This window comes from Mytilus galloprovincialis, chromosome 11 (genome assembly GCF_965363235.1).
Source record: "Mytilus galloprovincialis chromosome 11, xbMytGall1.hap1.1, whole genome shotgun sequence".
Taxonomy (NCBI): Eukaryota; Metazoa; Mollusca; class Bivalvia; order Mytilida; family Mytilidae; genus Mytilus; species Mytilus galloprovincialis.
Genome location: NC_134848.1, coordinates 84,563,491 through 84,591,408, shown reverse-complemented (window position 1 = coordinate 84,591,408; position 27,918 = coordinate 84,563,491). Strand labels below are relative to the sequence as shown.

At 33.9% G+C, this 27,918-nt stretch overlaps 1 protein-coding gene across 1 annotated transcript; it reads left to right on the top strand.

The window, feature by feature from the left end:
• LOC143052940 (peroxisomal membrane protein 11C-like) lies at positions 1 to 27,589 on the top strand. Its single transcript, XM_076226119.1, has 4 exons — positions 1 to 312; positions 23,500 to 23,678; positions 24,993 to 25,073; positions 25,803 to 27,589. Exons 1-4 carry the CDS (start codon positions 94 to 96, stop codon positions 26,026 to 26,028), a joined length of 705 nt encoding a protein of 234 aa, XP_076082234.1. The 5' UTR covers positions 1 to 93; the 3' UTR covers positions 26,029 to 27,589.
• Positions 27,590 to 27,918: the final 329 nt, after the last annotated feature.

Below are 27,918 nucleotides of genomic sequence, written 5' to 3'. Positions count from 1 at the left end.
GGGGAAATATTGAACCACGTGATTTACTTTCACTTTAGAACAGACGTAGGTTCATAGTACACAAACACACACTTCTTACTTGTATCATCAATCATGGATCTTGTACGCGTATTGGAAACCTACAGAGGACATGACAGAATTATACGACTCAGTACCTATGTTTGCATGTTTGTAAGTGGGGACCGAAAGGGATTAGCTTTTGATCGGATCCGCGCTATTGCTACAGATCTAGGTGCTTGTAGAGTAATCCTAAGATTATTTGATGACTTGCCAATGCTATTTTACAATCTTTCTTACGGAACAGGGAGTAAGGTAAGAATTATTTAAAGGTCAAGAAATAGGACGTTTGAAATTATAACAAAGGTCAGAATGTAGAACACATTGTATTGATATCAACATTTAATTTTGATGATGTCTATTATTTTCATATTTTTAATAACATAAAGACATTGACAAATGATTGAGATAAACGACTTTATTTGACATTATTTTTTATTTCAATTTTAAAGCGTGTAAATATATAACTATATAAAAGACAATATAAAAGATCGAGCCAAAGTTGATGTAGTCCAAATAATCAGCAGATGGCAGTTAGGTCCGCTGCTGTATGCCCTGAGGTAATCGGTGCCCTCAGGTAATCGTGGCAATAGTGCCCATATGCGTAGTAATAACATGATCTAAAAATAGAATAAACTAAAAATACATCATTGTACTTTCTATTTCGACTGACAGTATATGTGCGAAAAATAGGAGAAAACAGGAACACATACAATTTTTTACAATAAGTTACGACAAATAATTCACGAAAAAAATCCAAATATTTGGTTTATTTGTGATCAGTGCAACGTGAACAGATTTTTATTTAGTGAAACGTAAATGACTTAAAATAACTAAAAAAAGAAAACACTTTTTGAATGGCGAATTAAACTTTTATAATAATAGTTGTCAAAAACTGGTTTCATAGAGACTTATGTAAATAAATGTATATATAATTATTTAAACTAACTATTAAAGAATGAAAGTTATCCACACATGCATAAGGCAGCAAACATTTGATTTTCAGGGGGGGGGGGGGTATGGATTTTTTTTCTTCGGCGAAAGACAATATTTTGGAGACAGGTCGAAAACATTTTTTTCTTTCATTTCAATTTTAGCATTACATATAGTGGCAGAACAATAAGAAACAAACTTTAAAAAAAAAAACATAGCCCCCCCCCCCCCCCCCCCTGAAAATGAAATGATTGCTGACTAAGTTTCGTGAATGTCCTGTTGCCTGTTGAAACTTTGACTATCATTGTGTTTGGTAATATATGACACTTACATATGGACAGATTACGCATTTATTGATTTTGGTTACTTCTTTTAAAGTAACATAAGTAGAAAACGATAACATTTAATAGATAGGTTAATATAAATCAGTCCATCTTGTCCGACTGCATGAGGGGCGGCGGCGGATCCATCCATTTAAAAAAAAGGGGGTTCCCAATCCAGGACACAAGAAGGGGGTTCCAACTATATGTTTCCATTCAAATGCATTGATCTCCAAAAAAAAGGGTTCCTATACCCAGAACACCCCTGGACCCGCCACTGTCCATTGTTCAACTACTAAATTGTCTGTTTTACTTACTAGTACACTTGGTACAATAAAAAACCTGATAATAAATTGTTCAAATAAGGCCTTTGAAAATAGTGGAATTAATTACTTTTGGAGTGTCTAAAACTCGTTGGAAGTACTTGATAAATTGCATGCATATATTGGTGATTTTAAATCGTTCAAAGTTTTGATTTTTCTACCCTATATACCACTTTGCCTCATATTCTTATTGAGAAAAAAATCACATCCCTAATTAACTGGGCATTTAAAAAGTCGGAATGCGAGTACATATGTTCAAACTCTTTGCGATCATTTTTTAGTAGCAATTAAAAAAAATTGGACATGCTTTGATACTATTTATGCGCTTGAATTTTTATTTGATAACATTTTTGTTATTTTTAGAGATTCCGTACATCGTCAAGTTATTGGAATTCCAATGGGGACTAACTGTGAACCAATTATTGCGGACCTGTTTTGTATTGTTATGAGTTACAATTTATGACTTAAATTAGCAAAGACCCATCTAAACAATATTTGGTACAAAAATTCAACAATACTTTTAGATATTTGGAATATATATTGGCTCTCAATAATAACGACTTCCGTATGTATACTAAAGAAATTTATCCTGTAGAGGTTACTTTAATTAAAGCTAATGATAACAATGACCACTGCCCTTTCCTCGATCTTGATATCTATATCATAAACGGGAAGATTAATACAAAAATTGTTGATAAGAAAGATGTTTTTTCATTTCCTATTGTAAATTATCCATTTGTAGATGGTGACGTTCCCTTGTCATCATCTTATGGTGTTTATATATCTCAACTTGTACGATTCTCTCGTGTATGTAACAACGTATTAGATTTTAGCGAGAGAAATTTATGTATTACTAAAAAATTATTACACCAGGTGTTTTCGATATCACAAACTGGTCAAAACATTTACTAAATTTTATCATCAGTATAAGGAAATAATTCGTAAATATAACTCAACATGCAGACATCTTATACGTTCGGGTATTTCACATCCAATTTTTTATGGAAGTATTCTAAATAAAGAACAAAAATGTCAGTATTCTCCTCAGAAACTAACAAAACCTTTAAATAGACTTATTAAAAAGGGATATAGTTACGATACTGTTGTCCGGTCATTAAAGATTGCATATTTTGGCTTTAATATTGATTCACTGATAGAGTCTTTGAATCGGAACTAAACACATCTATTTCTAAAAAACAGTTGTTGGCATGACACGGGTTATGTTCTTCTCATATATTTTATGATAGTATGATACTAAACCCCTAACGGGAGGGATTGTGCCTGATATTCATATGATGAACACATAATCTTTCAATCAGTTTAATTGAGGTCAGGAGCTGGCATGTAAGTTAACTGCTAGTAGTCTGTTGTTATTTATGTACTATTGTCATTTTATTTATGTTCTTTTGTTACATCTTTTGACATCGGACTCGGACTTCTCTTGAACTGAATTATAATGTGCGTATTGTTATGCTTTTACTTTTCTACACTGGCTAGATGTATGGGGGGGGGGGGGGGGTGAGATCTCATAAACATGTTTAACCCCGCCGCAATTTTGCGCATGTCCCAAGTCAGGAGCCTCTGGCCTTTGTTAGGCTTGTATGATTTTAAATTTTAGTTTCTTGTCTATAATTCGGAGTTTAGTATGACGTCCATTATCACTGAACTATTATGCATATTTTTAGGGGCCAGCTTAAGGACACCTACAGCTGCGGGAATTCTCGCTACATTGGAGACCCTTTGGTTGCCTTCGGCTGTTGTCTGCTCTATGGTCGGGTGGTTGTCGCTTTGACATATTCACCATTTCCTTTCTCAATTTTAATAACTATGTTTCTGATCTAATTTTGTATTCTATAAACGGCATCTATATATTTACACTACAAATCTACAACTCTCAGTCTATGGCTACACGTGCTGATCTTATCTATATTCATGCATAATATTCATTAACTGTGTATGAGTATCAAAATCGTATCATACGCGATGATGACCAGCCAGTACACACTGTAAGGATTTTATTCACCAGTATTAAAAAAGAGAAACATTGTAGTACGAACAGTAATCTATTTTTTTTTTCATTTGACATTACTTTGAAAGTAACGTAGTATATAACTGCTTTTTAAAATGTTAATTGTCTTTATCAATCTTATTTGAGAGATGTTGGATATTTTCAAGGAAAAACCTCACATCTCCAGTGGACTTTTGTACATGGTCAGATAACCTTAGGTCATCTCTAAATTACTGTGTATTTCCTGTATCTCAGATCATATCTATGATTGCTCACATGGTGAGGTTACCTCAGGTCACCTCTGTATGATTGAACATTGTGAGGTTACCTAATATTACCTCTGTATTGCTGTACATGGTGAGGTTACTCTGTATTACTGCACATACTTGTATTACCACACTTTTAGTTTTCCTCAGGGCACTTCTGCATTTCTATACATGGCCAAGTGCACATGTTAACTAATGTCATTTCTTAACTACTGTATATAAATATGTAACCTCAGAATACCTCTGTATATAAGAATATGTTGAGGTAACCTAAGGTCACAACTTCATGGTCATTGTACCAGCTGCATGTTACCACAGATAAACTTTGCAAAACGCTAATTTTCTACAAACCTCAGGTTACCACAATTGAATGTTCATAACTCCCTTCGTCAGCTTAGTCAGTCCAGATTACATCTATGTTCTTTTTTTTTCACGGACAGGCTACCTCAGGTCATCTGTAATTATAAATTACTGTACATGACCAGGTTACCTCAGGTCATCTGTAAATTACTGTACATGACAAGGTTACCTCAGGTCATCTGTAAATTACTATACATGACCAGGTTACCTCAGGGAACCACTGTACTACTGTGCATGGTAAGGTTACCTCAGGGAACCATAGTACTACTGTGCATGATCGGGTAACTTCAAGGAACCACTGTTCTACTGTGCATGGTCTGGTTACCTCATGAATCCATTGTACTACTGTGCATGGTCAGGTTACCTCAGGGAACCATTGTACTACTGTGCATTGTCAGGTTTCTTCGGGGAACCATTGCACTACTGTACATGGTCATGTTACCTCAGGGAACCACTGTACTACTGTGGATGGACAGGTTACCTCAGGGAACCACTGTACAACTGTGTATGGTCAGGTTACCTCAGGAAAACATTGTACTACTGTGCAGGGAACCTTTGTACTCTTGTGCATGGTCAAGTCTCCTCAGGGAATCATTGTTCTACTGTGCATGGTCATGGTCCCTCATGGAATCATTGTACCGCTGTGTATTTTAAGGTTACCTCAGGGAACCATTGAAGTACTGTGCATGGTCAGGTTACCTCAGGGAACCATTGTACTACTATGATGGTCAGGTTACCTCAGGGAACCAGTGTACTACTGTGCATGGTCAGGTTACCTCAGGGAACCACTGTAAAACTGGGCATGGTCAGGTACCCCAGGGAACCATTATACTAATCTGCAGGGAACCATTGTACTGTGTATGATCAGGTTTCTTAAGTGAACCATTGTACTACTGTGCATGGTAGGTAACCTCAGGGAATCATTGTACTACTGTGCATGGTCATGTTACACCAGGTAACCACTATACAACTGGTCATTGTCAGGTAACCTCAGGGAACCATTGTACTATTGTGCATGTTCAAGTCTCCTCAGGGAAACGTTGTTCTACTATGCATGGTCATGGTACCTCAGGGAACCATTGTACTGTTGTGTATTGTGAGTTTACCTCAAGGAATCACTGTACTACTGTGCATGGTAAGGTTACCTCAGGGAACCATGGTACTACTGTGCATGATCGGGTAACTTCACGGAACCACTGTTCTACTGTGCATGGTCTGGTTACCTCAGGGATCCATTGTACTACTGTGCATGGTCAGGTTACCTCAGGGAACCACTGTACTACTATGGATGGACAGGTTACCTCAGGGAACCACTGTACTACTGTGTATGGTCAGGTTACCTCAGGGAACCATTGTACTACTGTGCATTGTCATGTTACCTCAGGGAACCAATGTACAACTGGGCATGGTCAGATAACCTCAGGAAAACATTGTACTACTGTGCAGGGAACCTTTGTACTCTTGTGCATGGTCAAGTCTCCTCATGGAATCATTGTTCTACTGTGCATGGTCATGGTCCCTCAGGGAATCATTGTACCGCTGTGTATTTTAAGGTTACCTTAGGGAACCATTGAACTACTGTGCATGGTCAGGTTACCTCAGGGAACCATTGTACTACTGTGTATGGTCAAGTTACCTCAGGGAACCAGTGTACTTCTGTGCATTGTCATGTTACCTCAGGGAACCACTGTACAACTGGGCATGGTGAGATAACCTCAGGAAAACATTGTACTACTGTGCAGGGAACCTTTATACTCTTGTGCATGGTCAAGTCTCCTCATGGAATCATTGTTCTACTGTGCATGGTCATGGTCCCTCATGGAATCATTGTACCGCTGTGTATTTTAAGGTTACCTCAGGGAACCATTGAACTACTGTGCATGGTCAGGTTACCTCAGGGAACCATTGTACTACTATGATGGTCAGGTTACCTGAGGGAACCAGTGTACTACTGTGCATGGTCAGGTTACCTCAGGGAACCACTGTAAAACTGGGCATGGTCAGGTAACCCCAGGGAACCATTATACTAATCTGCAGGGAACCATTGTACTGTGTGTGATCAGGTTTCTTAAGTGAACCATTGTACTACTGTGCATGGTAGGTAACCTCAGGGAATCATTGTACTACTGTTCATGGTCATGTTACACCAGGTAACCACTATACAACTGGTCATTGTCAGGTAACCTCAGGGAACCATTGTACTATTGTGCATGTTCAAGTCTCCTCAGGGAAACGTTGTTCTACTATGCATGGTCATGGTACCTCAGGGAACCATTGTACTGTTGTGTATTGTGAGTTTACCTCAAGGAATCATTGTACTACTGTGCATGGTAAGGTTACCTCAGGGAACCATGGTACTACTGTGCATAATCGGGTAACTTCACGGAACCACTGTTCTACTGTGCATGGTCTGGTTACCTCAGGGATCCATTGTACTACTGTGCATGGTCAGGTTACCTCAGGGAACCATTGTACTACTGTGCATTGTCAGGTTTCTTCGGGGAACCATTGCACTACTATACATGGCATACTTGGGGTCAATTACATTGGAATGTAATTAATTCAATTACACATTACATTGCAAAAATGGTCAATTACACTAATTACACATTACACAGTTTTTGAAATGTAATTAATTAAATTACAATTACTTTACTAAAGTAATTAATTAAATTACACATTACATTTCATCATGATATTTTTTAACAATATTTTACATGTTTATATTATGCATGTGTAAAATATTCAAGTAAGCATAGTTAAAGCCTTGCATTTGATAAACATTTAATATAGTTATTTTAATGTTTTGTCAAATAGTCTGAATATCTAGTCTGAAAACAGCAATTGTAAATAGTCTTTCGGCAGGAGCTAATGCTGTGCAAGATATTACTTGATCAGGACATGGAAATTTTATGATTAGAAGATCATTATATTGATAGGAGAGGGAATTTGTTCCTATTGACTTGCCAATACATCAAGGGGTATTTTGACATCTCAGAAATTAACTCATTTGAATTAAACATAATATGAATAAAGAAATTATCAATGAATTTAAAATATTTTTTTATTTTACTTTAAAAATATTAAAAAGTGTGCTCGTCACAATATTGAAAATAATTTTCAGTACAAACAATGTATATAATGTCTAAATATTAGCAATATTTTTTTTGCTAATTAGATAAAATATCTGTAATAGTGGCATTGCCCCTGGACATTTTAATCTGATTAATTGCTGTTTGTTTTTACAGTTGTTAATTTTTATTTCTATAATCCTTTGTGTATACTAATTTGACAAAATGATATGTATGCAGTGATTTTAAATTCTAAATGAACTGTATCAGAAAGATGTTTCACAGTGACACTTTTTATTGTGTTTGTTTAACAAGGTGTTTATTACTTATCAATCTATTTAGTTAAAGATCTTTCTTAAAAACATTTTTTAAATTATAAGACTATTAAAAAAAATCTGTAGGTCAAATAAATGATATAAAAACTTCAGAATAAGTTACAGACTTCATATATTAAAAAAAGCATTGATATTAATATTTGAAAAATATATGTAATTTTACAATTTATATTATTAAACACAAATCCTTAACTGTAACACCATAAAAGGTACATGTAATTGAAATGTAATTCAAAACTAATTGAGCATTATACATGCTTTTTTCAATGTAATTAATTAAATTACCATTACATGTAATTAAAAAAATGCTCAATTACACATTACATTCAATTACATGGAAAATTGTAATGCATTACACTTAATTACCATTACATTTTTAATTACCCCATCCCTGGTACATGGTCATGTTACCTCAGGGAACCACTGTACTACTGTGGATGGACAGGTTACCTGAGGGAACCACTGTACTACTGTGTATGGTCAGGTTACCTCAGGGAACCATTGTACTACTGTGCATTGTCATGTTACCTCAGGGAACCACTGTACAACTGGGCATGGTCAGATAACCTCAGGAAAACATTGTACTACTGTGCAGGGAACATTTGTACTCTTGTGCATGGTCAAGTCTCCTCAGGGAATCATTGTTCTACTGTGCATGGTCATGGTCCCTCAGGGAATCATTGTACCGCTGTGTATTTTAAGGTTACCTTAGGGAACCATTGAACTACTGTGCATGGTCAGGTTACCTCAGGGAACCATTGTACTACTGTGTATGGTCCGGTTACCTCAGGGAACCAGTGTACTACTGTGCATGGTCAGGTTACCTCAGGGAACCACTGTAAAACTGGGCATGGTCAGGTAACCCCAGGGAACCATTATACTAATCTGCAGGGAACCATTGTACTGTGTATGATCAGGTTTCTTAAGTGAACCATTGTACTACTGTGCATGGTAGGTAACCTCATGGAATCATTGTACTACTGTGCATGGTCATGTTACACCAGGTAACCACTATACAACTGGGCATTGTCAGGTAACCTCAGGGAACCATGTACTATTGTGCATGTTCAAGTTTCCTCAGGGAAACGTTGTTCTACTATGCATGGTCATGGTACCTCCGGAAACCATTGTACTGTTGTGTATTGTGAGTTTACCTCAAGGAATCTTTGTACTACTGTGCATGGTCAGGTTACCTCAGGGAACCATTGCACTACTGTGCATTGTCAGGTTTCCCCAGGGAACCATTGTACTACTGTGCATGGTCAGGTTACCTCAGGGAACCATGGTACTACTGTGCATTGTCATGTTACCTCAGGTGACCATTGTACTACTGTGCATGGTCAGGTTTCCCAAGGGAATCATTGTACTACTGTACATGGTCAGGTTTCTGCAGGGAACCATTGTACTTCTGTGCATTGCCAGGTTACCTCAGGGAACCATTACACTACTGTGCATGGTCAGGTTACCTGAGGGAACCATTGTACTACTGTGCATTGTCAGGTTTCCTCGGGGAACCATTGCACTACTGTACATGGTCATGTTACCTCAGGGAACCACTGTACTACTGTGAATGGCCAGGTTACCTCAGAGAACCATTGTAATACTGTGCATTGTCATGTTACCTCAGGGAACCATTGTACTACTGTGCATGGTCAGGTTTCCCCAGGGAACCTCTGTACTACTGTACATGGTCAGATTACTTCAGGGAACCATTTTACTTCTGTGCATGGTCAGGTTACCTCAGGGAACAATTGCACTACTGTGCCTGGTCAGATTACTTCAGGAACAATTGTACTAATGTGCATGGTAGGTTTCCTCAGGGAACTATTGTACTAATGTGCATGGTCAGGTTACCTCAGGGAACCACTGTACATTTGTGCATGGTCACGTTACCTCAGGGAACCATTGTACTCTTGTGCATGGTCAGGTTACCTCAGGGAACCACTGTACAACTGTGCATGGTCAGGTTATTCATAAAGATAGACAAGAATGAGATTTACAGATAATTTAGTAGACTGAATTTTTTTCTGAACTCATTTTTTTCTGTTTGTTTATAGGTTTATGGTGAATGGAAACATAAATATAGACTTTTTAAAAAATCTTGCATCTTTTGGGGATATCATTCCAGGAAAGTGGAAGGATATCATGTTTACTTGAAGTGGTGAGGTCTAGTAAAAATAGCAAACAGAAAGTAGAAAAAAATGAGTTGACTTCAGGATTGCGTAACGTTTTATTCTTCGTGGCAAGACCCCCTTTTTTCAATTAAATCACAATTTCACTTTGGTACATCCATGATATGAACATGAATTTTTTTCTAAGATCAGCTGTTTTGCATGTGAGCCTATGGAGCAGTCAATAACAAGACTGCAACCTTATGTTAATTTGATTTGAATCGATTATATTTGTTGTTATTTTTTGGGTTACCTGAGGTAATCCTGTTATGAAAGAATACTTCGTAGATACTTTGCTGGTATATGCATTTATGCTGTAATTACACAATTTCTTAATTTAAAATGTAGGACTTTATAGATTTGTATTGTTTATGCGATTATATGTAAATGTTACACGAGTTCACTTGAGTTAAATGGGTTGTATTTGGTGTTATAATTGGGGTTACCTGAGGTAACCCTGTCATAAATGAATACTTCGTAGATACTTTGCTAGTCTTTACATTAATTGTAATAAACAAACTTATTTATTTTGAATGTAGGACTTCATTGAAGTTATATTGTTTATGGGGTATATATGTAAAGTTGATCTCAAATAACTTCAGTTAAGTGGGTTATATTTGCAATTATTTTTGGGGTTACCTCAGGTACCCCTGTTATGAAAGAATGCTTATTAGATAGTTTGCTAGTGTAAACATTTATGTTGTAATCAAACAATTTCTTTATTTTACATGTAGGACTTCACAGATGTAAATTGCTTACGCGATATTTAGAAAATGCGATCTGTCTTAACTCGATTTAAATGGATTATACCTGTAGCTATTTTATGGGTTACCTGAGGTAACCCTGTCATGACAGAATACTTAGTAGATACTTTGTTAGTATATGTATTTATGGTGTAAAAAACAACTTCTTCATTTTCAATGTAGGAATTCATTGAAGTTATATTGTTTATGTGATGTAAATGTAAAGGTGAGTTGAATTAACTTGAGTTAAATTGGTTGTAATTGCTGTTATTGCTTGGGTTACCTCAGGTAACCCTGTTATGAAAAAAATATTAGTAGATACTATGCTTGTGTAAACATTTGTATTTTAATCACACAATTTCTGAATTTAAAAATGTAGGACTTCATAGATTTGTATTTTTTATTTGATGTTATTGTTATGGTTACCCGAGGTTATCCTGTCATGTAAGAATACTTTGTAGATAGTTTTCCAGAATATACATTTAAGTTGTAATAAACGATTTACTTTTTTTTTTTATAAATTTGAACTTCATAGATGTGTATTGTTTATATGATATTTAGGAAAGGCAACTTAAGTTAACTTTATTTGAATTGATTATATTTACTGTTATTTTTGGGGTTACCTGAGGTAACCCTGTTATGAAAGAATACTTCGTAGATACTTTGCTGGTATATGCATTGATGTTGTAATTACACAATTCTTGAATTTAAAATGTAAAACTTCATAGATTTGTATTGTTTATGCGATGTATAGATATATGCTACCTGAGCAAACTTGAGTTAAAAGGGTTGTATTTGTTGTTATTATTAGGTTACCTGAGGTAACCCTGTCTCTCAGGTAACCCTGTAATGAATGAATTCTTCTTAGATACTTTGCTAGTCTTTACATTAATTGTAATAAACAAACTTCTTTATTTCAAATGTAGGACTTCATGAAAGTTGTATTGCTTATGTGATGCACATGTAAAGGTGAACTCAGTTAACTTCAGTTAAGATGGTTATATTTGTAATTATGTCTGGGGTTACCTCAGGTACCCATGTTATGAAGAATGCTTTTGAGATAGTTTGCTAGTGTAAACATTTATGTTGTAATCGGACAATTTCTTTATTTTAAATGCAGGACTTCATAGATGTGTATTGTTTATGTGATATTTCTGAAAGGTGACTAAAGTTAACTTGATATGAGAAAGGCGACTAAAGTTAACTTGATATGAAAGAATAATACTTATTTCTATGTCATGGGTTACTTGAGGTAACCCTGTCATGACAGAATATTTAGTAAATACTTTGCTAGTATATCCATTTATGGAGTAATAAACCAACTTCTTCTTTTTAAATGTAGGAATTCATTAAAGTTATATTCTTTATGTGATGTATATGTAAAGGTGATTTGAATTAACTTGAGTTAAATAGGTTGTATTGTTGTTATTGTATTAGTTACCTCAGGTAACCCTGCTATGAAAGAATTCTTAGTAGATACTTTGCTAGTGTATAGCTTTGCATTGTAACTCCACAATTCTTTAATTTGAAATGTAGGACTTCATAGATTTGTATTGTTTATGTGATGTATATATATTAAAAGGTGACCTCAGTGAACTTGAGTTAGATGGGTTATCTTTGTTGTTATTGTTATGGTTACCTGAGGTAACCCTGTAATGAATGAATCCTTCGTAGAAACTTTGCTAGTGTTTACATTAATTGTAATAAACAAACTTCTTTATTATAAATGTAGGACTTCATGAAAGTTGTATTGTTTATGTGATGCACATGTAAAGGTGACCCCAGTTTACTTCAGTTAAGTGGTTTATATTTGTAATTGTGTCTGGGGTTACCTCAGGTACCCATGTTATGAAGAATGCTTTTGAGATAGTTTGCTAGTGTAAACATTTATGTTGTAATCGGACAATTTCTTTATTTTAAATGTAGGACTTCATAGATGTGTATTGTTTATGTGATATTTCTGAAAGGCGACTTAATTTTACTTGATATAAATGGATAATACTTATTTCTATTTCATGGGTTACCTGAGGTAACCCTGTCATGACAGAATATTTAGTAGATACTTTGCTAGTATATCCATTTATGGTGTAATAGACCAACTTCTTCTTTTTAAATGTAGGAATTCATTAAAATTATATTCTTTATGTGATGTATATGTAAAGGTGATTTGAATTAACTTGAGTTAAATAGGTTGTGTTGTTGTTATTGTATTGGTTACCTCAGGTAACCCTGCTATGAAAGAATTCGTAGTAGAAACTTTGCTAGTGTATAGCTTTGTATTGTAACTCCACAATTTTTTTTATTTGAAATGTAGGACTTCATAGATTTGTATTGTTTATGTGATGTATATATATAAAGGTGACCTCAGTTAACTTGAGTTAGATGGGTTATCTTTGTTATTATTGTTATGGTTACCTGAGGTAACCCTGTTATGAATGAATCCTTCGTAGACACTTTGGTAATGTTTACATTAATTGTAATAAACAATCTTCTTTATTTTAAATGTAGGACTTCATGAAAGTTGTATTTTTTATGTGATGCACATGTAAAGGTGACCTCAGTTAACTTCAGTTATGTGGGTTATATTTGTAATTATGTCTGGGGTTACCTCAGGTACCCATGTTATGAAGAATGCTTTTTAGATAGTTTGCTAATGTAAACATTTATGTTGTAATCAAACAATTTCTTTATTTTAAATATAGGACTTCATAGATGGGTATTGTTTATGTGATATATTGGAATGGCGACTTAAGTTAACTTGATATGAATGGATAATACTTGTTTCGATATAATGAGTTACCTGAGGTAACAGTGCATGACAGAATATTTAGTAGATACTTTGCTAGTATATGCATTTATGGTGTAATAAACCAACCTCTTAATTTTTAATGTAGGAATTCTTTGAAGTTATATCTTTTATGTGATGTATATGTAAAGGTGATCTGAATTAACTTGAGTTAAATAGGTTGTATTTGCTGTTACTGTTTTGGTTACCTCAGGTAACCCTGCTATGAAAGAATTCTTAGTTGATACTTTGCTAGTGTTTACATTCATATTGTTATTCCAATAATTTTTTAATTTGAAATGTAGGACTTCATAGATTAGTATTGTTTATGTGATGTATATATATTTAAAGGTAATCTGAGTGAACTTGAGTTAGATGGGTTATCTTTGTTGTGATTGTTTTGGTTATCTGAGGTAACCCTGTCACGTAAGAATACGTCGTAGATAGTTTTCCCGAGTATACATTTAACTTCTAATAAACCATTTACTTTTTCATTTTGGACTTCATAGATAAGTATTGTTTATATGATATTCAGGAAAAGCGACTTTAGTTAACTTCATTTGAATGAATATTTGTTGTTATTTTTGAAATAACATGAGGTATCTCTGTTATGAAAGAATACTTCGTAGATAATTTGTTGGTATATGCATTTATGCTGTAATGACACAATTTCTTAATCTAAAATGTAGGACTTCATAAATTTGTATTGTGTATGCGAGGTATATATAAATGTAACCTGAGTTAACTTGAGTTGAATGGGTTGTATTTATTGTAATTATTGGGGTTACCTCATGTAACCCTGTCATGAATGAATACTTCGTAGATACTTTGGTAGTGTTTACATTTATTGTAATAAACAAACTTCTTTATTTTAAATGTAGGACTTCGTGAAAGTTGTATTGTTTATTTGATGTACATGTAAAGGTGATCTCAGTTTACTTCAGTTAAGTTAAGTGGGTTATATTTGTAATTATGTCTGGGGTTACCTCAGGTACCCATGTTATAAAGAATGCTTATTAGATAGTTTGCTAGTGAAAACATTTATGTTGTAATCAAACAATTTCTTTATTTTACATGTAGGCCTCATAGATGTGTATTGTTTATGTGATATATCGGAAAAGCGACTTTAGTTAACTTTATATCAATGGATAATACTTGTTGCTATTTTATGGGTTACCTGAGGTAACCCTGTCATAAAAAAATACTTAGTAGATACTTTGCTAGTATATGTAGTTATGCTGTAATAAACCACTTTCTTTTTTTGTTATGTAGGAATTCATTGAAATTATATTGTTTATGTGATGTATATGTAAAAGTGATCTGAATTAACTTGAGTTAAATAGGTTGTATTTACTGTTATTGTTTGCGTTACCGCAGGTTACCCTGTTATGAAAGAATTTTTAGTACATACCTTGCTAGTGTATACATTTATATTTTAATTACACAATTTCTAAATTTAGAATGTAGGACTTCATAGATTTGTATTGTTTATGTGATTATATATAAAGTTACCCCAGTTGACTTGAGTTTAATGGTTGCATTTGATGTTATAATTGGGGTTACCTCAGGTAACCCTGTCATGAATGAATACTTCAGATCATTAATTGAACTTTTATAAAAAAAAAAAAAAAAAAAAAAAGAAGTTTATAATTTTACAAGCCATCCCCACCCTACACGTACATACGAAATGAACGATCGGTGAATACAAATAATAAAATAATTTGGGAAGTTTGTTGACATCTTTGGTATTTGGTCACATTAAAATTTGGTATTAAGATCTATCTAAATAAGAACTATATTTTCGTGCGTATTTAATCAATGACGCATTACCATGATTACCTCAGGGCACCGATTACCTCAGGGCATACAGCAGCGGACCTAACTGCCACCTGCAAATAATCATGATGTCTGGCAAGGCTATTTTATCATTTTGTGGGACGTTCCTTTCGACAGCACTGCCTGACCAATCATGTCACGCTTGTTGTTCCCTACTTTGTAAGCAATTATGTGTATACGCGATTTTTGTATTATTATTATTTCCCATAGGCAGATCCAGTTGGGTAGGGCTGAATCGTCTGAAAAGAATGCCCCCTTTATGTAAAGTCCTGGATCCGCCACTGTTTTCCTCGAGTACTTGTCGCCTACATTATTATGATTATTTGTATATATGCAGTGTATACAGGGACAGTCTATTATACCATATTATATTCCTGATATACGGAATACATAAACTCTAAACGGCTTTGACAATTCAATGATGGCTTTAATTTTAACCATTTTGGTTTTATCGTCTCATCAAATTTTAGATAAGGTTTGAATTTTCAAATATTTAGGCCTCGAGCATCACTAACAGAGAACTTTAAAAAAAATTGTCGAAAAATGGCGAAAAGCGAATCTTGTGCACTGTATGTTGAACTGATTAACTTTGTAATGCTTATATAATACTTAACTACATGTGAAGATCACAAACAGCATATATAATACTTAACTGTATGTGAAGATCCCGAAAAGATAAAAAAACAGAAATGAGTAGCACTTATGAACCACATCAACAAACGGCAACTACTGAACATCAAATTCCTGACTTAGGACAGGTGCAAACTTGTGTATGTTTATTAAAGTGTCCCCTATTTTATATAATATCAATTTAAACTTCATGTTGATTAGTTTAATGCGAGTTAATTTATCAAACAAACTGCATCTTATTTTGACATATAAACGTAAAAGTAATGTTTATACACACCATATCAATTATTTACATTGTTTACATATTTTGACATATAAACGTAAAATTAATGTACACACCATATCAATTATTTACATTGTTTACATATTTTGTTAATAGTTTTAATTTGTAAAGTACGCCGGTATGGCAGTAATGTAAAAAAATTAGTATATATATATATATATATGGTACTTGATGAAAAACACAAATTTTCTAGTGTTTCATAAAAATTATTTTGAAAGCAGAAACTTCATCTTAATACCGTCGTAACATTATAACATGATTGGTTGACATTTTCGTATAACCAGTATATAAATCAGAGATAAACGTCGTAATGTAACTAAACACCAGTAAGTAAAATATATTGAGATGCTAAAATATAAAAAATCGAGAAAGAATAATGAGTATTTTAACAATAAATAAAATCTAGAGAAAAGTGACATAACTATTTAAAGAATACAAAAATAAACAACACCACCAATCCAGACCCTCATGGTTTACACGAAAATCTGGATGGAGACGCAGAATATAGAATAATAGATAAGGACAGTAGAGAGTGATGCATTGCTAAAAAAAAGAGAAAAATATAATAATTGTTTAAGAATACAGACATGAAACATCTCTGGGTATTGAAACAGTAACGTATTGCGATGTACTCAAATTGGTGACACATGTTAAAAGATTACATTCGCACAACTGCTGTTCTTCTCTGCATTTATGTAGAAAGGAACTATAAAACGGAATAAAATGAATTAAAACTTAAGATAACCAAATGTAGCTGCATTCGCTACTTTCCGTTTACTTCTTTATAATGATTTGTAAACCACATATGATTAAGTAATAGAAGAAAATAACCAATTGAATGATGCTGACGAATAAGGGTTTTAATGTCCAGTGACAAATATCATGTACATATGAGAACAACAACACATTATATGTACCCTGTGTTGTATTAGAAAGACACTTTCAGTCGGATTTTAGAACGTGCTACCTTGAACAGACACAAACATTGAGGCTGATTGAAAACGTTAATAATAAATTCATGCATATTCCAGCCAACATATGCACGATATATTGAAGTGACAAACCCTTCAATAAAATGCAAAGAAAGTCAAAATAAAAATACTCTTACTAGAAGGATACAGTTGCACCGATTGCCATTTTTTTTTACTCAAGAACATCTCATTCTTAACTTTTTCAATGGGAAAATATAAATGTAGCAAAACTATTGTCGTAGCTAAATAACTCTTAACGGACCCAATTTGAATTGTCCAACCCATTAACAGACTGTATTCCCATAATTTTCACTAAAACGTTGTATTATTCACATTATGTTACAATTATGAATTATTTACTAATGTCAATTTATTTTTTAGAACCAAAGTACCATTTTGTGTCCTTTAAATGATAACTAAAATTGTTTGTTTCGCCTTTTTTTTAAATTGCTATGCGTATAAGCATAAATACTACATACTTGCGCGACGCCTTTTATTTTTACTGAACACTGCGCAGACTATGCAATGGTTTTTACAGCTGGAAAATGTTCTATGATATCATTTTGTCAGACACTTTTTATTTGGTTCTTATAAAATGCCAAAAATCTGTATATTTAACAGAGTTTAACATTAAATTGTGCGTTTTACTCTTGACAGACGTATAGAAAACCCGATTAACAGACCAACCGCCGATATAGCCGCATACTCAATACAGATTAACCAACCGATCTCTCGGTTAGCCGAGTGTCGGCCGTGAATTATGTACTGCTGGATTTTGTTACCACAAATTACTGAAAACCTTAATTTGTTTCTGTAAAAGATATAAAGATTTGGTTTTGAAGTTTGTTTGTACCTGTAGAAAACGTATTTTAATCGGAATCAGACATCCTCATTTTAAAGGTGATGTTGTTAACCGTGCCTATAAATTTAGAAACGATCCTTTCTTAAATATATATATAAGCTTTCTATACATACAGCTTACTGATCGGAGTGAGCTAAAGCTTCGTTTTGAAGACCGTACTTTAAATGATAATGGTTTTTCTTTTACAAATTGTGACTTGGATGGAGAGTTTGTCTCATTGACACTCATACCACATCTTCTTATACCTATACCTGTATACATTGATAAGACTGTTAGTTTTCTTGTTTTACATTTATGATTTAGGGGCCTTTCATAATTTACTATGGCGGTGTGGGCTTTTCTCATTGTTGAATGTCGTACCGTGAACTATAGCTGTTAATTTTTGTGTCATTTGATCTCTTGTGGAGAGTTGTCTCACTGACAATCATACCACGTCTTCTTTTTTGTATATATTAACAACAATTGACGGTTGTACTGGTTGAGTGTTGTCTCACTGACAATCATACCACGTCTTCTTTTTTGTATATATTAACAACAATTGACGGTTGTACTGGTTGAGTGTTGTCTCACTGACAATCATACCACGTCTTCTTTTTTGTATATATTAACAACAATTGACGGTTGTACTGGTTGAGTGTTGTCTCACTGACAATCATACCACGTCTTCTTTTTTGTATATATTAACAACAATTGACGGTTGTACTGGTTGAGTGTTGTCTCACTGACAATCATACCACGTCTTCTTTTTTGTATATATTAACAACAATTGACGGTTGTACTGGTTGAGTGTTGTCTCACTGACAATCATACCACGTCTTCTTTTTTGTATATATTAACAACAATTGACGGTTGTACTGGTTGAGTGTTGTCTCACTGACAATCATACCACGTCTTCTTTTTTGTATATATTAACAACAATTGACGGTTGTACTGGTTGAGTGTTGTCTCACTGACAATCATACCACGTCTTCTTTTTTGTATATATTAACAACAATTGACGGTTGTACTGGTTGAGTGTTGTCTCACTGACAATCATACCACGTCTTCTTTTTTGTATATATTAACAACAATTGACGGTTGTACTGGTTGAGAGTTGTCTCACTGACAATCATACCACGTCTTCTTTTTTGTATATATTAACACAATTCTGTCATGAATCCATCTTCTTCCTTTGTTTAATATTCACATAGACCAAGGTGAGCGACACAGGCTCTTTAGAGCCTCTAGTTGTATATAGTTGTCTCACTGACAATCATACCACGTCTTCTTTTTTGTATTAATTGACAACAATTGACGGTTGTACTGGTTGAGTGTTGTCTCACTGACAATCATACCACGTCTTCTTTTTTGTATATATTAACGACAATTGACGGTTGTACTGGTTGAGTGTTGTCTCACTGACAATCATACCACGTCTTCTTTTTTGTATATATTAACACAATTCTGTCATGAATCCATCTTCTTCCTTTGTTTAATATTCACATAGACCAAGGTGAGCGACACAGGCTCTTTAGAGCCTCTAGTTGTATATATTAACAACAATTGACGGTTGTACTGGTTGAGTGTTGTCTCCTTGACAATCACTTCACATCTTAATGTTATATTTTACAATACTTTTCTATAAATATATTAGGGAATCCGGGAAACACTCATCTTTTTTTGCATGGCCTCATGTGCAATCTAAACGTGTCTCTATTTTTATCTAGTTTATCTGAATTTCTACAAAGGAATATTTTATCTATGAGAGATCACAGTCACAAGGTTAAAATGTAGAACGTATAGAGATTACATCCGATGACTCGTGAATAGGAAGAGTTCCACAAAGGTGCAATACAAATTTATCAACTGACAATTAACACCATGGGAAAAAAACAGAAATACGACTAAAGACAAACAACAGTCTTCATAACACTACCTAGAACACTAAAAACTGAGCTACACAAACCACATCAAATAACGGTGATGATCTCATGTGCTTTGGAAAGGTATTCAGATTCTACTCCACACATGATCTCATGTGCTCTGGAAAGGTATTAAGATTCTACTCCATACATGACACCCGTCGTTTGGTCATAGTAAGAAAGTATAAGAAGATGTGTTATACGTGTAACGGGAGTGGAAGTTTCCACTGGCTTCGTTTTCCCGTTGTCTACCCAAGTTCTGGGATATCGGACAAAGTACGTAAAACTACGTAAATATAAACAAGATGTTTATTTTAAAGACATATAAATGGTTGAACATAAGTTTACATAAATAAATATACGGTGGTGGCTAGTCTACTTGTATAAATAAAGGTTACATCGCAAGCCAAAGTATGAGCGTCTGCTCATTTCAAATCCTTAGTGTAGACTGCCCCGAACCCGGTGAGTGACGTCATACTTATAGTTCCTATGGACAACGAGCCCGGCCGGGCACGTGCCAGAACAGGAAGTCCCGACAAGGATAATTTCATGGCCGGTCTCGGAAGAAAGAGTTACAGAACTATAAGTAATTCTAAAGTTAACCAATTTCCCCAAATAAATAGAATATAGACAAGTAAATAAAGTGACCGCCATTACACTCGTGCCAATGAGACAACTCTCCATCAAATGGGTGCTGCTAAACGGTGGAAACGGAAAACGGAACGGAAACGGAGAGAAACATTTATATAGACGGAATTTAAGGGAATTTTGCAGTCAGTTTTGGGGTAATAAAGAACTGTGAAAATCATTATATCTCGCTGGTAACTTTTGCTATTAAAAGTTTTATCTATTCACCATATATTTCAATATATCAAGCGAACAGGCAAGCATGAAAATTCGTCATATAAGGTCGATAACTCCTGTAAGATTACATTTGACCTTTTTTACCTGTATGAATGGACATTAGGTAGAACTCAACAGTCTAATAACATTGAGATTGAAAACGGGGAATATGTCCAATAGGCAACAACCCGTCCAAAGAGCAGACACCATCCCAAGGCCACCAATGGGTCTTCAACGCAGCGAGAAAATCCCGCATCCGGAGGTGGTATCAGCTGGCCCCTAAATAAAATTGTGTACTAGTTCAGCGACAATGGATGTCAAACCAAACTCCAAAACATATAAATGAAAATATACAAGACTAAAAAGGGCAGAGGTTCTTGACTTGGGACAGGTGCAAAAATGTGGCGGGGTTAAACATGTTTTGTGAGATCCCAACTCTCCCCAATACCTCTAGCCAATGTAGAATAAATTAACACATACATGAGGCATACACACACTAAAACTCATTTCAAAAGAAGTCCGAGTCCGATGTTGGATTAGATATATTTTTCACAACAGGTTTTCGTTTTTCGTAGTGCTCTTAATAGACAGCACTTGCTTTTGATCCCATATATGTTTTAATTTAAGCCATGGAGGCTAACTTGTCTGACAGGCAGGGTTATCCAACACAGTTTTGAATTAGATACACCAATGGTAATTGTTGCAAATTTTAACCAAAACTATCAGGCGACTCTCTAAAAAGCAGACGTTCACTAACATTTGGCCCAGTAGTTTCAGAGTCTGAGATTTTTTTTTAAAGTTAACAAAGACGAAATCGTACGACGAACGTCAAGTTACGAGAAAAGCTCACTTAGCAGGGTCAGGTCAGATAAAAAAAAACTATCTCAAAGTATACCACTAAAGACTAAAGCAGGTCATAGTACCAACAGAAACCGACCACGACAAAGCAAAAATATTGATGAACGTTTCACTTTAATTGTATCAACTAAGAATACATCAACTGAATATGTACCACTAAATAAACCGTGCCATCCAAAACGTAAAGACATATTAACTTTAGTATGGGCGAGAACAAAATTAGAAAATATGGATTCAGTAAATAAAAATTATGAGGGCAAAAAGAAATAGGCCATAGAGTGTAAAAAAATAGCCCTAAAAATATAAAATGAATTTGCAACAATCATATTATTATTCACCAATTTGTCAACAATCATCAATACCAACTTGGTACCTGATGAATGGACAATAGGAGACATTTGTGCATTTCCGCAAATTAAGTATCTCAAACATGCATTCTCTGCAAAATGCTGCAGCATATAGTCCAACATAAAGTTTTACCGTCTAGATTATTATAATATCATCAATGCTTTACGACTTAGATGCATGATTCATTTATTAGTTGCTAGTGGCCTTGAAATAGCTGTCAGTTAACTGTGGGTACTCTAAGATCTGAACCTAGTGTCTTTTTGTTATTGGGATGTACAAGTACCCGGCCACGTCGGCTTGTATTTGTCCATCTGAGGAGTTACGCTTTTTCAACGGATTTTTATAGTACGTTCGTTCTTATGTTGTAATATTATACCACTGTCCCAGGTTAGGGGAGGATTGGGATCCTGCTTGCATATTTAACACCGCCATATTCTGTACGCATGTGCCTGTCCCAAGTCAGGAGCCTGTAGTTCAGTGATTGTCGTTTATTTATGTGTTACATATTTGTTTTTCGTTCATATTTTTGTACATAAATAAGGCCGTTAGTTTTCTCGTTTGAATTGTTTTACATTGTCATTTTGGGGCCTTTCATGGCTGATTATGCAAAATTGAGAGGAATTGAACTTTCAGAGAAGAATTAAGCGGCATGATATTTGAAGCAGCGTTGACAATTTTATTTTAAAAACCTTAGGACATGACTACAACTAACTTGGTGAGGGTACTGTGCAAATTGTATATACCCATATAGGCTACTAATTGTTCGCCACTTTTTGCACATCAATTCGTATTTATTGATTTATACTCTAAGAGATGTAATGATTTTCCTATGTAAATACCAAACAGCATACTTCAGTATTGCAAGGATTTACTATACAAATCTTTGAGTATAGTAAAAGAGTGAGAAAGGCTTTGTATAGTGGAGATTTGTCAATTTTTTTTCTTAAAAATAAAGTATATAAAAGTTTCTATTCTAGTTCTCTGGTTTTCATATCGGATTTTGTTCACATGTACCATTGTCCTATTAGGTTTCTTTTACGTTCTCTCCATTATACAAAAAAAAAATACAACGAAAATCACCAATGCAGAACAATGCAACAAGATACACCAAAAACACTTATCTTGATTCAAGGCAATTTAAAAAGAAAATAGAAAGAAATGATGCAAAGGATTTCGATCCCCAAAAGTGTTTTACTTCACAACCTATTTATAAAATCGAGGCCGATGTCAATCTTTTTTTAAGGCCTATAGAGATTGTTTTTATGTTGTTGGATTACTATCTTATTGACATTGACCAAACTTTAAAAAACATAGTATCATCATGACCTGTGTATATATGTCTCTGATATAACGGAACTATGGTTCAACTAAACCTATTTCGCTCTGTAATTTAGTATAATATTGTATGAATAAGAGCAAGAACAATATTTACAAGTGAAAATAAGTTAACTTAAAAGTTTTATTTGTTAACTAGTATTTTATCTTCGATTTCTTTGATTTTTATTCATTTTCTATTCATTTTTATTCATTTTTATTCATTTTCATTCATTTCTATTCTTTCTTTAATTGATTTATTGTATGTTATTTTGATTTAGGAGAAGAGCACACTATTAAGAATATTGAACCTGCTAACAAACATTATTAACCAATCATTTTATCCTGTGGAGCATATTGCCTGGTTAGCTGACAAACAGGTGATTAACACAGATTCCAAGAAATGGTGGGTACTAGGCGTCATGGTCTGGGCACTTTCTTTAGTCGCTGAAATACTCAAGTAAGTCTGTACATCTATAATTATCTTAAGATATTCTTTATATAATACAAGTGTGGACACATATCAGTGTGGAAAGTAAGTTTGTACATCTATAATTATCTTAAGCAAGGATTTACTATACAAATCCTTGTCTTAAGGAAGTTCACTTGTCATGTTTTGGGATTTTTGACAGATTTTCGGAAATCCTCTGGTTTTATGCATTTCAATGCCTTAAAATATTGCCCATTGAACCCTATTTTTCTTTTTATAAATCTTTTACATGCATAATAATCATATAATAGGCCATCTGTAAAAGTCTTATACAATTTTAATTATTGTTTAATCGTTTTTGAGAACTTAAACTTGTCAATCATATAGCTATGAAAAGTCAAGAGATAATATTTTCCCGCCAAAATTTCACAAACTCACAACTTCAGTGTTGACTGGCTTCAGCCTTGTGATTACAGTAGACCTTAGTTATAACTACTTGTACCACTCGGCCACGGAAGCCCCTGATGTTTCTAAGTATACGAATGCCTATTAAAGGATTTAAAGTTTGAAAGGAAAGGTTTGAGGTCTTACGTGCGACTCCTCGATGAAAAATTCTCGCTTGTATTTTTTTTTACCGAGGGTATACTGAGTTTGCCAGCCTCGATGGTAAAGAGACCTGCGGTAGCCCGCACGGGTCTTACCTGTGACTCCTCGATGAAAATCAATGGCTAATATCTCGAAAACAAGCACATTGAGCTACATATTTTGTTTTGCTCTTGTGATTCCTTTATTAATCCCCTATCAATATAAACTAGTGTTTTAGAAAGCTAATTATTTTGAAACTGAGAAGCGAACTCCCTTAAGATATTCTTTATATAATCATAATAACTCCCTTAAACACGATTGTAGGACTCATAAGTCAGAGTTAGGTTAACAATGCTGTATGAGATAATACAAAATATATGTTTATAATTTAGGGTAAGGTAGGAATTAGATTTAGGGTTAGGATGACAATGCTGTATGAGATAATACAAAATATATGTTTATAATTTATGGTAAGGTAGGAATTAGATTTAGGGTTAGGATGACAATGCCAATATGTCATATATGTATAATTTCAGAAAGTTAGAGGGTTAGGGTAGTAATTAGATTTAGGGTTAGGATGACAATGCTTTATGAGATAAGTCAATACATGTATATAATTTCAGACAGTTAGATGGTTAGGGTAGGATGCCAATGCTTCATGAGATAAGTCAATACATGTTTATAATTTTAGACAGTTAGATGGTTAGGGTAGGATGACAATGCTTTATGAGATAAGTCAATACATGTATATAATTTCAGACAATTAGTTAGTATTAGTTTGATAAGCAGAAAGTTGAAACAGACAAAGAAACAGCAATATTTGGAGTCAACTGATGAAAGGTGAGAATTTATGGTATACCGAGACAAATAACAAACAAACAAACAAACAAACAAACAAACAAACGGACAAAGAAGCAACAATATTTGGAGTCAACTGATGAAAGGTGAGAATTTATGGTATACCGAGACAAATAACAAACAAACAAACAAACAAACAAACAAACAAACAAACAAACGGACAAAGAAGCAGCAATATTTGGAGTCCACTGATGAAAGGTAAGCATTTATGGTATACCGAGACAAATAACAAACAAACAGACAGACAGACAGACAAACAAAGAAATAGCAATATTTGGAGTCAACTGAGAATTTTTGGTATACTGACACAAATAACAAACAAACAGACAAACAAGAAAACCATTACAAAAACATAGAAATACATTTTACATGATTTTAAAAGTTGAAAGTTAAGTTGTTCCATTCACCTACAGGTAAAGGGGTAATCTCACAAAACATGTTTAAACCTGCCTTCCCATTTTTTGTTATGATTCCTGTAACTCAGTCAAGTTTTATAAGAATGTATACACCATAGTGTTATGATTCCTGTAAATCAGTCAAGTTTTCTTTGTATTGTTTGATAAATTGTTGTTTGTCTTTTTGTTGCCATGTTGTTGCCAGTTTCTCTTTGGTTTATGAAGTTGTATTGTCCTTTATGTAATCACCTCCTCAATCTGTGCTAATTACTGTTACCCATTTGTGCTAATTACTGTTACCCATTTGTTTTTACAGAGAAGAATCCATAGAGAGTACATCTACAGAAGCTAAAGCACTGAAAGCCAACTTACTGGAAGCACGATTGTCACTTCTCTCGTCTTCATCAGATTTTATCAATGCTATAAACTGGTGCCCTCCTGGGGTTTTATGGGCAGGGAAACTGTCTAGATCATGGAGTGGTGTGTTTGGAATATTGTCTACTAGTATTATGTTATATAAAAACTGGCCCAAAAAGTCGTAAATGAGTATTATGTATAATCTTTCCTGTAATCAGAGGCCAACCATTTTTTTAATTTCCCACCTAATTCATTAAAGGAGTCTGTGCAATATAGAAAACCGTATAGAATTTGAATAGCACAATTTTATAAGAAAGATAAATAAATTACCAAAAACATTAAGAATAACAACAAATTATATCCATCACCACCAAAAAAACATCACTGAAAAAAATCAACCATTCACCATAAACCTCCACTAAAAAATAAACCCATCACCTAAAGATGTCACTGGAAAAATAAACCCATCATCAAAAAACTTCCAAAGAAAAAATAAACCCACCATCAAAACCTCCACTGAAAAAATAAACCCATCACCAAAAAACTTCCAATGAAAAAATAAACCCACCATCAAAACCTCCACTAAAAAATAAGCCCATCACCAAAAATCACCAAAAACCTCCACTGAAAAAAATAAACCCATCACCAAAAATCACCAAAAACCTCCACTGAAAAAAATAAACCCATCACCAAAAACCACCAAAAACCTCCCCTGAAAAATAATCTCATCACCAAAAACTTTCACTGAAAAAAAACATCACCAAACTCTTCCACTGAAAAATAAACCCATCACCATAAACCTCCACTTAAAAAATAAACACATAGACAATGGCAAACATTATTGAATATCTATACATAATATTTAATTTCAATTTCGGAGTGACGTCTACATTTTCTAGATCTTCTTTTTATTTCTAATCTAAGGATCAGAATTGTGCAGATACCTTTCTTTGATGTTAAATCAAATTCCTGGACCACTAATAAATAATAATCAGCAATACTTAATATTTAGAAATCCAAACACTAGGTTTTTTTATTGAGCTGAGACTACTATGTGTGTAAATGTAGTTTCAGCTCTGAGTTATGAGAAGCCATTTTTTTATTTTAAGGTGGCCTTGTTTTGTTGATGTATTATTTTTGCAATTTATGTATACATTATTTTAAAGTATTCAATGGAACAGATGGTATGCCCCCAAAATAAAAATACATTTTCATGTGAGTCTTTTAAAGAGAAATGTAAATTATATATGTATATACTATGTTTTATTGAGAGAATTGTTAAAGTTTACTGAGGAGAGACTTATTGGGGTAAAATATAGAATAGAGAAATCGAAAAGTATAAAAAATAGACAATAATGAGCAGAGAAAAGTTTGAAAAAAATAGAGAAAAGTTTTGAAATAAAAAATAGAGAAAAGTTTTGAAAAAAAGAAAAGAGAAAAATGGGGAACTGTTTTATAAATACAGATACAAAGGGTGTTGATATATAAAACAAGAAAGACAAATCTTAAACTATTCTAGTAGTTTGATGGGAGTTTAAATAAAATTTCATGAAAAATGAACCAAAAATAACAAGGAAAATGATGTTAAAGATTAAAGAAATGAGTCCCCTCAATGCAGACCTTGATAATTGTTATAGTGCCATTTATTCATGTCTTTCATGCTACACATTATTTTTATATTGTAAATATTGTTCTACCTGTTATATGCAAATTAATATATTTGGAATATTAAAATTTTATATAGCAGATTTATTGTTCTATATCATACAAGGATAAACATCAATAAACCAGCAATCCAACAACAAAAAGGACAACAAACAGATAACATAAAATATCTCTACATCACAAATTGATCAATATCCCTAATTAATTGTGGAACACACCTGTAAATGGGAATAGAAAAATAAAATTGAGAATGGAAATAGGGAATGGGGAATGTACCAAAGAGACAACAACCCGACCAAAGAGTAAAAAACAGTCAAAGGCCACAAATCAACACAGCAGGAAAATCAAACACTTGAAGGTGTGCTTCAGCTGGCCCCTAAACAAAAATGTGTTCAGTGATTATGGAGACC